The 15,628-nt window shown below is 41.7% G+C and overlaps 2 protein-coding genes across 7 annotated transcripts in view; both read right to left on the bottom strand.

Annotated features, from left to right (window-relative positions):
* Positions 1 to 11,810, bottom strand: part of LOC113639177 (casein kinase I) — a 30,827-nt gene extending 19,017 nt beyond the window's left edge. For 2 of the 6 annotated variants that reach the window (XR_007144137.1, XM_047819611.1), the window contains exons 1-2: positions 11,583 to 11,806; positions 1,261 to 1,552 (exon numbers count right to left, since the gene is read on the bottom strand). Coding sequence is in view for 5 of the 6 variants with exons in the window: in XM_047819611.1 (XP_047675567.1) it covers positions 1,261 to 1,438 (178 nt within the window). In the remaining variant the exon portion in view is untranslated. Of the gene's footprint in view, positions 1 to 1,260; positions 1,553 to 11,582 lie in introns of all 6 variants that reach the window. The other 4 variants (XM_047819613.1, XM_047819614.1, XM_047819615.1 and 1 more) reach the window with 4 other exon arrangements.
* A 947-nt stretch (positions 11,811 to 12,757) lies between these two features.
* pclaf (PCNA clamp associated factor) lies at positions 12,758 to 14,342 on the bottom strand. Its single transcript, XM_027140854.2, has 4 exons — positions 14,185 to 14,342; positions 13,395 to 13,487; positions 13,010 to 13,184; positions 12,758 to 12,931 (listed from the first exon to the last, which is right to left on the bottom strand). Exons 1-4 carry the CDS (start codon positions 14,228 to 14,230, stop codon positions 12,889 to 12,891), a joined length of 357 nt encoding a protein of 118 aa, XP_026996655.1. The 5' UTR covers positions 14,231 to 14,342; the 3' UTR covers positions 12,758 to 12,888.
* Positions 14,343 to 15,628: the final 1,286 nt, after the last annotated feature.

Raw genomic sequence — 15,628 nt, 5'->3', positions numbered from 1 at the left:
ATGTGTGGGCGGAGCTATCGATACAGGGGTGGGACCCATTTGGGTTAGGGGTGTGTTTGTTTTGGTAATTTTATATGTCAACATTGGCTTTCAAACAACGGAGACCCCACCTTTAAAGTAGCTGCAGGAAAATCAGACAAATACTAATTACTGTCAGCATGTGACGGCCGCTTCTTGTATTCCTCACGTCTTGACTATGAGGTGAGGTGGATAGACAGAAGCCCTTTCCAAGCTCAACTAAATCGCCCCAAACCATGAGGCAAAATGTGTTATGATCTGATACATGTTCAGCCATGTTTTCTGCCCTTTTCATTGTTTTTCACTTAATTTTTATAGATAATATATATACACATATTTATTTCACCATAAGGGTGGAAAAAATTCTGACACAAACAAACTTTGGCATATCATCAGTAGTCTTTTTATATCTATAGTACGTACCAAAATGACAGAACAAAACCTTTAGCAAAAGGAACAAAATCACTAAAAAACAACAACCTAAATCCCAAATCCTTTTGCTCCATCATGACGTTGCGAAGCCCTACAAGAAATTCACCATAAATTCCGTTATATAAAGTAAACCTTCTGATGCTTTTCTTACTCGTTATATTAAATGTACTGCATCCAGCCCACAGGTCACCTGCTGAACAGAACCGAGGAGAGAGAGAGTGAAAGAGAGAGAGAGAGAGAGAGAGACAGAGAAAGAGAGAGAGACAGAGTGAAAAAGAGAGAGAGAGAGACAGAGAGAGAGTAAAAGAGAGAGACAGAGAGAGAGACGGAGAAAGAGAGTGAAAGAGAGAGAGACAGAGAGAGACAGAGAGCGAGAGAGTGAAAGAGAGAAAGATAGAGAGAGACCGGGAGAGAGAGAGTGAAAGAGAAAGAGACAGAGAGCGAGATAGAGAGAGAGAGAGAGGCAGAGAGAGAGAGAGAGAGTGAAAGAGAGAGAGAGAGAGAGAGAGACAGAGAGAGAAAGAGAGAGAGAGAGGCAGAGAGAGAGACAGAGAGAGTGAAAGAGAGAGAGAGAGAGAGAGAGAGAGAGGGAGAGAGAGAGACAGAGAGAGAGTGAAAGAGAGAGAGAGACAAAGAGAGACAGAGAGCAAGAGAGTGAAAGAGAGAGAGACAGAGAGCGAGAGAGAGAGAGAGTCAGAGAGAGAAACAGAGAGAGAGAGAGAGAGAGAGAGAGTGAAAGAGAGAGAGAAACAGAGAGAGAAAGAGAGAGGGAGAGAGAGTGAAAGAGAGAGAGAAAGTTAATTACCGTACCAAGCTTTAGCTCCCCAAAATTTCCACATCCGATCTTCTTTCCCACGCGGAAGTTTGGACCGACCATCAGCACGCCAGACGACCCAGAGCCGGACGGGCGAGAGTGTGTGCTGCGGCTCTGAGCAGCCTTAGTGTTCCGCACCGGCCGCTCGCTCTCCTTCTCCCGCGTGTGCTCCATGGCTCCGGGCACCGAGGGAGCGAGAGACGCCCCTGAGAGAGCACCTCAGTCTGGCACTGTGGGCATGGGACAGCAGGGTCAGGAATCAGCCCCTCTCACTGCATGATAACTGACCTGGGCACAACACAAATACAGATAGTCATCTCACATCTGACACTAATCACACATCGTATTCTGCCTTGAAGCTCCTTCTACGAGTTCAGTAGCTCATGCTCGCTAAGGATTATAAACAATTTAGCGGTCACTGGCTAATCTCGGTTTGTTAGCACGGAGAACAGTCGGACACGCCGCCGTTCCGTCCTGTCGCCGTGTCGAGAAACGTGATACGATCCGGTTGCACGGAACAACATCGTGCTGGTCGTGTGGAACGTCGATCGCGGCGCGAACGGGGGAACACCTCCACCGCCAACAAGTCTAGCCTTCTCGTTACTAATTCAATTGCATGAAATATCATTAAATATACATCAAACAGGAAGAAAGCTACTGAAGGAAAACTATTTCAGACCTCGCAGTGAACCTGAGCCCGTTCGGATCGATTCCAGAATCGGATTAGCTAATCTGCCGGTTACGACCAGAACTCCGTACAAACATTCGACCGCTCGTTGTTAAGACGTCACAAGGACGAGCGGCTCAGGCAGACGGACAGATGAACGGATGGTTAACCCGTCGGATATATATCCGTTTCGAAAACCTTTCGGAGGGCATTTAGACCTGCTCTTTTTACCGTCGGATAGCTTTCGGATCACAGAAAACGCAGGAAGTGACCAGGTATAAAAACCCCCTTAGCCTTAATGTTTACATTATAATTATTGGAGGTTTCCTGATTGTTGACATTTCTGTCTTAATAACTGAGGGGATTCTGATCAGAGGAAGGTTAAGTTTAAAATAAAAATATTTTTTATAAATTAAATATATATCGATATCGACCGATATGAAAACACCGATATCGTGATACAGTTTTCAGCCGTATCGCCCAGCCCTAGTCTGGAGTGATAAGAAATCCCCACGTCCACGACCCAAAGTCTAGAGTGGAGGTTATTATAACGGTAAACGGGATGATTAACACGACATACAAGTGAGAGTCCGGGCGTTTATATCCTTTTTATTACCAAACTAAACTTACATAACTTTTTTAAACTATAGCTACCTACCGAAGTAACACCACAACACCACCGAAGCGTCTACAAACAGCATACACTTTTTCTTTTGGGGGCTTTTTTTTTTTTTTTTTTTTCTTTTGCTTTCAAAATGAAGTAAAATATTTTCCCACCTCTCTCCTATGTCACATTTTGGTAAAGCATTAGTGAATGTCGTAAATGTTAATGGCTGATGAATAAATATTATAAATACGGTATCGGCGCTACAGCCAGACCGTCGGCTACGTTCAAACTTCCTCTATAAAGGTAGTGTCATATAACCTGCTTTATGGGTTTCCACGACGCACGGCTTGAGATAACATTAACGCAGGATGTCTCTTAGAAAGCATAAATCGCTCTTCATCAATCCTCACTTTTATTTTAACTGCAGATAAGAAACCAGTAGAAGAGTTCGAGTTCGCTGAATCAGGAAGTGGTAAATACCAAGGAGAGAAAACACACAGGCAGCAACGTGACACTTTCTCCTCAGACGAAGACGAACGCTGTAGTAAAGGAGAAATATTAGCGTACGGTCGTCTTAAGTGAGAAATCTGAAAGTATCTAAAGAAACTTCATCTACATTCCAAAAAAAAAAGAAAAAAGAAAAAAAAATGCATTTTATTTACTTGGCTCTTTTGACTTTATTTTTTTTTTTTTTTAGGTCTAACGAGGTTCGAATACGATTTGCCCTTGACTTATAAACTCATTCATTCATTCATTCATTTTCTACCGCTTATCCGAACTACCTCGGGTCACGGGGAGCCTGTGCCTATCTCAGGCGTCATCGGGCATCGAGGCAGGATACACCCTGGACGGAGTGCCAACCCATCACAGGGCACACACACACACTCCCATTCACTCACACACTCACACACTGCAGACAATTTTCCGGAGATGCCAATCAACCTACCATGCATGTCTTTGGACCGGGGGAGGAAACCGGAGTACCCGGAGGAAACCCCCGAGGCACGGGGAGAACATGCAAACTCCACACACACGAGGCGGAGGCGGGAATCAAACCCCCGACCCTGGATGTGTGAAGCAAACATGCTAATCACTAAGCCACCGTGCCTCCTCTTATAAATTCAACTGGTAAGAAATAAAAAAAAAAAAAAAAAGACTTTCTGGAAGTTTCTGCGACATCAGAAAAGGATTTCCCAGGGTGCAGACGAGGGCGATGTTGTGTACAGTTTTCTTTTACATTTCGGCTTTAGTTTCCATCGGACGTGTCGAAGATGCATATTTCATAACTTTTTAAATATTTAATCGCGTGTCCAACGTGTGCGCTACATTAAGCGCTCTGTTAATAATTCAAACCATACAGGTACGAACTTATTTCCTAACGTTTCCTCTCCGTTTCAGCGAGCGACGGAAGGGGAAGGGTCAGGGCAGGAATGCTCGTACGTGACTTACCTAATAGAAAATGAGTTGTTTTTAATACATAAAATGTGGACAATCGATTAGCCCGAGCGACTGAAGCCGTCCCAGGGTTCCACCGCCTGCTGATTTTTACAAGCTACAGGTGACGGAGCATCTTTTCAAAATGAGAAATGTGATGAAACTGAGTAAGAACGGCCGGACACGTGTCCTGCGACTTCAGTCGTATGTCAAGAGAGAACAGAAACGAAGAAACGGTGAAGCCGGCTGCGTTATCGAACACGCGCAAAAGCATGTAATGAAACTGAACTTGTTTTTGTTTCCCTTAATCGCTATTACATGTACGTAATTAACTCCCTATATGCGGTTCCGCTATGTTCCTGATCTCTTTTTAGCCTAATCATTTTATCAGGTTTTCACGCAAACTAAAGGTGCGACTGGGCCACACAGGAGCTTTAATACCTCCCCGGTGAGCTAGATAATGATCTGTTTTACCGTTTGCAACCTGTTTAAAATGTTACCGCATTTCGACAAGTCGAATCACAAAATCTATTTATTATTTCTATCTTTTTTTTTTCAGATTAGACAACACGAACGTGTTCGAGTCGTGAGATAAGCCGTGAGCCATCACTAAAGGAGGATGAGAAACGTGCAGCTGAGACGTTGAGATGTTGCAGACCCAGACTAACCCAGTCTGAGTGGAGATCCTGATGTGTCGGAGTTTCCTAGCGTGGCTTCAGCCAAGACGCGCAGCTTTGGTAAGCAGCCAAATACACAGATATTCTCACCATGAGGCGGCCATGTAGAGCACCGCCACACAGCTCGCACATCGTACGAGACGCAGACACTCAATCTGAGAGAGCTCATGTATTATTCAAAGCTTTAAAAGGTTGCCTGCGCTCCAATCACGCTGGACTTCAGGTCATTTCTACTGTACGCCGCTTCTGGGAACGGATTCGACAGGCGCCGAATTCAGCAGACTGCGTGGTTCAGGTTGACCTTACAGACAATAGGTTTCCATTGTTTACGGATACGTCACATGGTCTCGACTCTCGTAGCGATGCGACGTGACAAACCTGTCCTGGGTTTGATAATAGAGTGAAGTTAGAGGTGAGTGACCAGACAAAATAAGAGCCAAACCGGTCGTACTGTACCCTACGCTGTAACCTTCCTCAATAACAGGCTGCGCAAATCCTTTAAGCATTAAAATTATACTGCCACTGCTGATAATCACCTCTGCACACATCCAACACGTATTAGTCACAGCTCGTGTTATTACTGCTCGCCTTTAACAAACCGTAGTCTCTGAATCCTGTGTAAATAGAGATCTGTACATGCTGCAAATTCAGTAGATCTTCTAATCTTAAACTCTGTATATTCATTCACTCATTCACTTCCTACCGCTTATCCGAACTTCTCGGGTCACAGGGAGCCTGTGCCTATCTCAGGGGTCATCGGGCATCGAGACAGGATACACCCTGGACGGAGTGCCAACACATCACAGGGCATACACACACACTCTCATTCACTCACACACACTCACACACTACGGACAATTTTCCAGAGATGCCAATCAACCTACCATGCATGTCTTTGGACCGGGGGAGGAAACCGGAGTACCCGGAGGAAACCCCCGAGGAACGGGGAGAACATGCAAACTCCACACACACAAGGCGGAGGCGGGAATCGAACACCCAACCCTGGAGGTGTGAGGCAAATGTGCTAACCACTAAGCCACCGTGCGCTCCCCCCCAACTCTGTATATATTTTACTTTAATTTATTTTTTTTGCTGCTTGTTACAAGGAATGCATCAAGTTTTGCCTTTGTAATACTGTAGAATGTCGCATGACTGCGTACGGAGATTTGAAGCCGTACTTTTATTTCCTTTTGAAACAGGAAGTCAGGTCCAAAGTCTTAACTGATTTCCACTGGAAGCCGACAGATTCTCAGAGAGACTCAGGAGCTCAGTTCAGACACAAGAGCTCAACTCTAACTTATTAAGGAGTCGTTAAGCTTTGTTTATTTTCCTTTTAATGCCATGCCAGCATCGATGGCTATGTTTGTGGCAGGATGGAGGGAAGTAAAACAAGATATTTTAGTAGTTCTGACAACATTAGAATAGTATTTCAGCTGTATGAGCTACAGCAGCTCTATGAGGTCCTTCACTTTTAATACTCATCAAAAACATTTTTAGGTGAGACACATTTGAAGACCCCTAAATAGGTATTTTCTGAGTAAAAGCTTCGCCTGGTTTTAAGAATCACTCACATATCACAGGTAGCTGGGTTGCTGAACCAGACCTAAAAATACTAACTGATCCCACCTACAAACTCGAACCTAGTGCCAGGCTGTTTAGCTGTGAGATGGCGGGTCAGACAAAATCGGACCGATCGATAACAGCTGACGCTGTCAGCTGGCTGTGCATCGTTATGTGAATCATTTGCTCTGTTAGTCACTGCTTATGTGCTTTCATCAGACAAATGAAAAAAAGGGTAATTAAGTCTATAAGTTTTTGGATTAAAAACAGGTCCAACATAAAGATGCAGTCTCAAACTCGGGGTTCTGATTTCAGTGTGATTCCTATAAGTGATTCATATAGGTGATTCATATAAGTGATTCCTACAAGTGATTCATATAGATGATTCCTACAAGTGATTCCTACAAGTGATTCATACAGGTGATTTCTACAAGTGATTCCTACAAGTGATTCATATACATGAATCATCTGTATAAATCGCCTGTATGAATCACCTGTAGAATTCCTACAGGTGATTCCTACAGGTAATTCATATAGGTGATTCCTACAGGTGATTCCTATAACTGATTCGTACAAGGGATTGTGATTCCTATAAGTGATTCCCATAAGTGATTCCTATAAGTGATTCCTATAAGTGATTCCTACAGGGGATTCCTACAGGGGATTCCTACAGGGGATTCCTACAAGGGACTCATATAGGTGATTCCTACAAGGGATTCCTACAAGGGATTCATATAGGTGATTCACATAGGTGATTCCTACAAGTGATTCATATAGGTGATTCCTACAAGTAATTCATATAGGTGATTCCTATAAGTGATTCCTGCAAGTGATTCATATAGGTGATTCCTACAAGTGATTCATATAGGTGATTCCTATAAGTGATCATAAAATATAGCTTATATTACTTGAGGTGGAATAAACATTTAACTCAATATTCTTTTTTTCCCTCGATTCAGGTGAATAATCAGGTGTTCTAGGCTTTCCTAAACATGGTAGCAGTATTTCCACAATCTTTTATGTTAACATTCTAGCATATTAAACTGATAAATTGGGTAAAATAGCAGCTTTAGTCAGCAGCATGCCGGAGCTCCCGAAGGAGAATTTCCCGCGTCTTTAAGGTCTCGTGTACGGAAGCATTTCGGCTTTGCGGTAAGTTACGATGCTTGACATCCAGCGCATGGTTTACTGAAACGTTACAGAGCGATGAATCACACGTACGATCAGGAACACGTCTGACTGACATAACCCTTGTGTCTTTCTATCAAACCAGATGAAAACACAAACCACACACACACACACACACACACACACACACAGCAAAAATCTGCATTTAGACGATGTTTCCTTGCTGACAAAAATAAATCACCACAATGATTAATAAGTTCATATTCAGTAGTGAGAAATGTAGGTTTTTTAAATAAATAAGTAAACAAACAAACAAATAAATAAATAAGTCGCTCTGTTACGTTCTAATACACAGCTTTTATATCTTTCCATTAATGTTGAAATTTGAAGGCTTAGGTTTCAACGCCCATCACGTTCACGGTCACGATGAATCTGAACGACGAGTCTTGTGACTTCTGGGTCAGTTGATTGTAGTTCAATTAATAATTAGTAATCAATTGTTTGATTAAAATGTGGCACTGTATAAGTTACTGCATCTCAAGACACACCGGACCTCATCGTTAGTGCTGTCTGATCCCCCGAGTCCGACGCTAACGTGTGAACAGTGACAAAGAGTCTTTAGTTTCATACAATCAGGTGTCTAGAGAGCTCGTTTCCATCTGGGTAGGATTTCTCGAAGGCATTTTGCATGTTTATTTGCCTAAAGCAGAGGTTTGTGGAGTTGTGGCGGTGATGTAAACACACCTCTGATTGGTACCAGATCACAGCAGGAGGTTTTTTTTCCTGCCTTTCCTCTGCAGTGACATTTAACATAAGGAACTCAAATAAAACTGAATTTGTTGTTTACTATTTTTCTATTCGGGTTTCAACATTTAAAGTTTTTTTTTTTTTCCAGCTTCAGAAAACAATCCCACAATATCGAGAACAATGCTTTATCCCAGCTTCGGGTGTAACACGTCCGTCTGTCCCCCTGCGTAACGTCGGCGTCGTCCTCCACTGTTCATCCGTACACAGATTCACTGACCCAGAATTACAGAAAACATTTTACACCTTGTTGCTATTATCTAGGAAGGATTTGGGATTATCCGTTAATCCGGGTTTAAGGAGCCCCGCTGAAAGCTGGAGGTGTTTAGAAGACACAGTGGGTCTTTTTACACCCGGTCACTTCGTGTGTGTGTTCTCTGATCCGATAGCTATCCGATTTGTTAAAACTGTTCCATTTACATTAGGCCACGTAAACGCGTCTCGGATATCGATCCGTTCTTTCTTCTCCCGCCCAAAATGCAAATATATTTTACCTCGTTTCCGGGGTAATTGAAATGGAACACGTTTTGGTGTATGCGGTTTTCGGAACGCGTTCGGAAAGAAGACGAAAAAACTTGTTACGACGGTTATGCTACAAAAAAAACAGCATTTATTTGTTTCTGGCACGATGCGTGACTCGCGAGTCACCTGCGAGTGACGTACTTCCGTTTGGGAGGAGTATAGCGCTGACATATGTGACTTGAACAACCACATTTATTTACACCTGTCCAGTTTCATCTGAAACGTGTCCCAGACCACCTCCTGAAGGGGTTCGAACCGTCGGATTTATATCCATCTCGAAACCGTTTCGGAGGACGTTTAGACCTGGTCTTTTTACCATCGGATAGCTATCGGTTCACAGAAAACGCACGAAGTGACCAGGTGTAAAAAAACCCCAGTGTTTAGAATTCAGAAGTGACCCTTTGTTGACCCCGAGCGCCTAAGTTAGGGACCGTTTAACCTTGATCTTAGTCACTTAATTCATTTTCCTCAAAATTAGTCACAAATGTTCTGTCCACTGAGGAAACGATCACTTAACGTACGCATCATTTGAGACGAGAGATTCCTAATCCACATGTTGCTTGTGATGAAATAAATGTTGAAATTTGTTTTTTTTACCTTTTTATTGACCAGATTACGACTGGACCAGGTCTGAAATTTGATGTGAACATTTCAGCAGAGCAACAACTTATCCAGAGCAACTTCCATTTTAAGTGCCTTGATCAGGGGCCCAGCACTGGCAGCACGGTCTACCTGAGATTCAAACTCACAACCTTCCGCTCAGTAAGCCAACACCTTAACCAGGCTAACGCATCACACGGAAATCTACTTTTAGTGAAAAAAGACCACTGTTGCATCCCAAATCACATACATATGCACTGTATATACTATATTGTGGTATAAATAGTGTGATTGATACACAAGGAATGTTCCAGAATTAACCATATGATGCACCAGACACTCATAGTTTTGCTTACAAAGAAAAAGTAAGGCAGGGCTACCGTTCACTAGAGCCTTATAGATGGCTGACGGCACTCCGGTGGACAAGACATCTTAAAAATGTCCTTTTAAATTAGTCCATGTTGCGTTATTTTATTTAAGATGATCAGAATATACATATAATATAAATACATACATATAAATATACATAAAATACATAAATGAGATCATTTCTGTCCAATTTCAGCAAAAACAGGCCGAAGATCAGGACGAGTTCAGGCGCACAACTCCAACCAGAAGGCATCATAACAAAAAAATAAATAAAAAATCCAAACAAACACACAATTGACCAACGTCTGACGCTAACTAACTGCTACTGTGACGTGACACACGCTGTTTGTTTGTGCAGATGAGCATCTGCTTCTGATTGGACACGAACTGGATGAGGACAGGACGAGTCATCAGATTTTGTCATTGTTTTTCCAGGAAGTGTAAAACGAAACTAAACACAATCGTGAACATTTTTAAAGCGTTTCGTTTGCGTCCACGATAACGAGTGATTCGTTTAAAAAATAAAAATCTAAGTCCTTTTTGGAGTCCAGATCACGGTGTCAGCGGGTTGTTAGATTTCGATCGGGACGTTTCGCGACAGCGACGTGTAGTGACTCAATGACAATATGGTATTTAGGTCTTATAAACACTACTTATACTGTTTGAACTAAACACTTAACCAACAGGGAACGTCAGAATGCTGTAGTAACATATAAAATAGGTAAGAATTAAAGGAAGGATCCTTTGTTCCAGAAGTATCACAATGTTGAGACCAGGTTATGGACACCTCAGGAAAAACTCTTGAGTTCTTTGGTGTGATGCATATAAACTTCAGGTATTGATAAGACAGACAGACAGCTTTGTCGTCATTGTTTTAACAATGAGGTCACATCATGTGGCATCAGATCCTCCCCCAACAACAAGTAAATAGAGGAACACTAGGGCGAATCGAACACGATTGTTACGCACTCGTTCAACGATAAGAGTTATCATTTTAAACGATCACAGCCCTACGAGACGTAAGCGACACTTTCCAACACAGACAGCGAATCTTTTTGCAGTCCAGATGGGAGATAAATAAGAGAGGTTTTTATAAATGAGACCTTTTCAGGATCGAAACGTTAGACTCGACGTATTTTACAATGCAACGAAAACGTGTCAAAACAGCACACGTTTCACCACCGTCACACGTCTGACGTTTCACGTATCTGGCCGACGGAAGCAGAGAGTCGGCTCAGTTACAGAGAGAAGGTCAGGATGATATCAGGTATGGGCTCAAACAGCTGGATTAAAACTCAAACAGCTGGATTAATGCATGACTAGTCTAATCATTTTCTATTTCAGTGACAGTTTTATTTGTTACTCCAGAACATCAAGGCCTCGGTATGTGAAATGTTTCAGTGAACTGAAGACTTAAGCTTCACCTGCAGTTCCATCCATCCATCCATCCATCACACCTTTAATAAAGCTTATGTACAGTGAAAAAGGATCATAAGGATACAATGCTGGTGGCACAAGAAAAACTGCCCCGGTGGGGGGCAAATGGAACATGTCATGAAGAGCAAACAACACAAACTGCTTAGCTGTCTACACTTCATCAGGCTGATGTTATATGTATAGTTTAGTGTCTGACAGCAGCTTCACTCCTCCACATCACAGCTATAAAGCAGCTTCACATCTCTCACAAACACCACACAAAACAAACAGCTTGGGGAAATAATCACAAACATCATCGTCCGGGTTTAAAATATACAACAAAAAAACCGCAGAGTTTCGGCTTTATTTCTTTCTTTCTTTCTTTCTTTCTTATCCGTCGGTTTTATTACACATCCATCACGTCACGGAAGATGATGAGGAGATTGTTAGCTTGTTAGCTCTCAAGTTAGCACCCTGAGCCTCAGCTGTGCTAAAGACACACAGCTTTATTAGGAACTAAACTCAAATTCTTACCTCAAAATAAAGCCCACGGTGTTTTAAGTCAGTTCATCTCAGCGATAATACGATCCTCTAACCGTCGTGTTGAAGGAAAAGGTTTTAAAGATGAGTATTAATAAGGTTTGTGTGTGAAATCCTGAGGAACAGATCGGTATCTGGTCTGCCAGTCTGTCTGCTGTGTGAACGGCTCTCAGTCCCGGAACAGCACCGCCTATGGAACAACAGCTCATCCGGGTAACAGGCAGGCGGCGTGTTTTTGTTCAGCCACCGGCTGTGTCCCAATCCGCACATCACCCCCTCCTGACATAGGCCGCATGCCCCGATCTCACACTATATACTCCTACTACGGAGTGTGATCTTATGTGGTTTAGGACAGACCCATGATGACAAGAGAACTGAAAATGGACAGGATGTGAAATATTACAGAAATAATGCTAATTCTAACAAGTTTTACAATAAGAAGTCTGCGTGCCATCGTTTCATTCAGATCTTACTGATTCATACTCATTGATCAGCTAAGCACTTCGTGTCCTTTTAGAGGATGCGTCACATCCTGCATCCTTCTATGTGGTTATTAACCCGAGTCACTAGTAAAAGGTGTTGTGTTATTGCACATTAATCTATGCACATTAGTCCACTGACCTTCTAGTGAATGGAGGTGAAATTTTGGTTTTGATAGAAGACGCTCGATGCACAATTTTTTTTTAGAAAGCAAAAGTGAGAATCACACGTCTTTAAAAATATTCATTTACATTTACAGCATTGAGCAGACACTCTTATCCAGAGTGACTTACATTTTATTTGAGTTTATAAACCTGATCAATTGAGGGTTAAGGGCCTTACTCCGGGCATCTTAAACATCTTAACCACTGAGCTCCCACATCACTCTCTTCGTTTTAGCCCGTGATGCATTTAGTAACTCATTTCATAAAAAAAAGAATCAAGTTTGGTTAATCATAAACATTTTAAATGTGGTCCGTGTAGGCATTTGGTCGACGTTTCCTTATAAAGGATTATAATTGGTTAAGAAATTAATGCATACGTTTGAAACATTACAATTTTTAATGTATTTTTATTAGAGACTGAATATCTCTACCGCACCAGAACACGTTTAACTCACACGCTCAACCTTTCTTTAAATGGATGACTTGCGTTTCAAAATAAAAATAAAAGGACTCTAGAGCAGTAAGTTCTTGAAAAAGACAGTTTATTACACTTCTGTACAAAATCAACACAACATTAAGGTATGTACAAAGATTTACACTAAAAATTCATCAAGGTCATGTACCAATGGGAGTTTCAATACATTGAACAAGGAGAGTTACTCGTCATCCTCCTCATCTTCATTTGGAAGTGGTCTGGACCTGAAAAAACAAGTAAATGAGAGGTTTAGACACTTGAAAAATTCGACACACAAATCAATTTAAATGTGAGAGACGTACTTCCTGGGTGCTTTGGACATGCCACTGCCCCCAGCCTCCTCTCCATCAGAAACAGGATGCACATTCTCCTTCTCAGGCTTCCTGCTCGGGCCACCGAAGAAGTCTCCAATGCCTTTCTGCCATTTTGGGGTCGGACGCGGACAGACAGGGTTTCCTCCAACGTACTTATTCTTTCCTGCAAAAAACAAAAAAAAAATACATCACATATGTTGTAATAAAAAATAAAAAAAAAATCACAATACAAAAATGTAAAGAGCGGTGGAAAATACAAACAGTTCTACTAGACGTTTAAAATGCCAAAAGAACATTAAAAAGCCTTGGGATGAAAGGAGAGAGTTGGCCAGCGAGGCACCTGCGGGCCAGGGAGGTGTTTACAGGATCATACCAGGGGTGGAGGCTTGAGAGCTGCTGCTGGAGGAGGAATAATTCCCTGAACTGGAGGCGCCAAGTGACTTCCTTGGTGCAGAAGCAGCGACCGCTAAAAACAAATGAAACCCATCGTTAGAACACATGACCACTAGGAACATAAAAGTAAATGAATGACACTGATGCACACGACCACCCGCGTCCACATCATACAGAAACACACAAACAAATCTGGCGCCATTTCTTCTTCCTCCATCACCCGATCTACCATCTTTAAACAGATGGATCTCCCATCACCAAACAATATTTATTGGAGTGTTCACGTTATTTTGTGAAGGATGATAAACAGCTCCTACAGGTTTAAAGCTCAAAAATGTCTGTGAAAATAAAGTTCCTTTTTGCTAAACGACGTGTCAAGCACAGAACAATTTTTTTAAATATATATATTAACTAATAAATTTACAACTCGTGATTAAACCGAACTAATACTGAGGTGAAGGACAAATTGGCGGGAGACAGAAGCTGAGGTGTTTAACACACCCCGGATATTAGTGTTATTAAAAACACGTTTAACACACAAACAACCCTTTTGTTATTTAAATTAAACGAATTTCAAAAGATTTTACGTACCGTTTAAAAATACATAAATCACAAAAATTATATTCCCTCATTAGCTGCCTAGCTAACGTGCTAATATGCTAACGTGATAGTTATTGAGCTCGTGCTAACAAACAACACCAAAGTCTGAGGTAAAAAATAAACACCTTATTATTATCACCACCATCCTTGATGCTTGCTTACTTACTTACCTTTCCTGTAACTACTAGGAACGCTATCGGCCTTCGTTCTGACCATTTTGGGCGTCTTTATAAAACACTGCAATCGCTTCCGTCCGCTTCGGATAAAACGCTGAAATGATTCGTTTCCCGCCAGCGTTTTAAACAGCAACGTCTCTGAGGGGAAAGGGGCGTGGGAAATGATGACGTCACCCAACCTAGGCCAATAGTCGGGACGGATTCTGATCACCACAATAAAGCACTCACGCCCACTTAGAGGTCGCTATAGGACTCCCTGTATATCGCCTGCTAAAAAAAGGATATTTATTAATATTAATTTAGTCAATAAAATATAAATTCGCCAGCATTTTCGTTCAATTAAACTGCTATTTAACTGCTAGCGCAAGTGCGATCGGAAGTAATATGTCCTTCTAACACGCTATTTTTTTTTTTACATGTCACTGATTTAAAGCACACCAGAATATTAAATCTGCAATTAAAATACCATTGTGGAATCACATATCTACCACCAGGTGTCGCTGTACACTGGGATTACTTACTGGGATTACTTACCCTTATAGGAAGAAAAGCTGCATGTCGCTTATTTTCTTATGTTTGGGTTGAAATCTAGACCTTACTGTATCCTTACTGTACCCACTGGTGAAGACTTTACTGTACCCTTACTGTACCCACTGTACCCTTACTGTACTCTCACCGTTGAAGACCTTACTGTACCCCTCATGGAAAGAAATGCAAACTGAAATCCTGTATATCTCAGAAATTAGTCCAAGTACCTCAGACATCTATGCTGATTAAGGGCTTACCAAAACCTTGGTTACATTAATATAGACCTTTGAACGTGACTGATTAATCTCATTATAGTATGAGAAGGAAATAAAGAACGACCTCAAGAGTTATTTTTTCAATTATTTCAGTTTTATGTAATACTGACACCTAGTGTTCAAGGAAAATACTCACTTATTTATAAATTACTTTTTTGGTTTAAACACTGGTAAATCCCAGTATTATTTAACATGTATGGGCGTTTGACTTGGTCAAACACTTCCTCTCTTTATGCAGTGGTTTATCTATTGTACAGTGCTGAGCAACAGTCTAGGGAAAACAGGATTTTCCTAGAATTTAGTCACCATTGACTAAAAAAGAAAAAATAAATTATTATGCTGTGGGATGCGGTAGCTCAGTGGTTAAGGTGTTGGACTACTGGTTATAGGTTATAGGTCCGAATCCCATGTCCACCAACCTGCTACTGCTGGGCCCCTGAGCAAGGCCCTTAAGCCTCAGTTGTATAAATTGAAATAAAACCGTAAGTCACTCTGAATGAGTATGTCTGCTAAATGACAGAAATGCAATGTGATGTCATAACTGACAGATGTTCAATGGCTTACCCTGCTTTAAGATCAAGCTCCATTTATAACTGTAGGACGTTCACTACCACCGAATAACAATTAGAGTGTAT

This window comes from Tachysurus fulvidraco, chromosome 10, assembly GCF_022655615.1.
Source record: "Tachysurus fulvidraco isolate hzauxx_2018 chromosome 10, HZAU_PFXX_2.0, whole genome shotgun sequence".
Lineage (NCBI taxonomy): Eukaryota > Metazoa > Chordata > Actinopteri > Siluriformes > Bagridae > Tachysurus > Tachysurus fulvidraco.
This window is presented reverse-complemented; position numbering and strand designations above follow the sequence as displayed.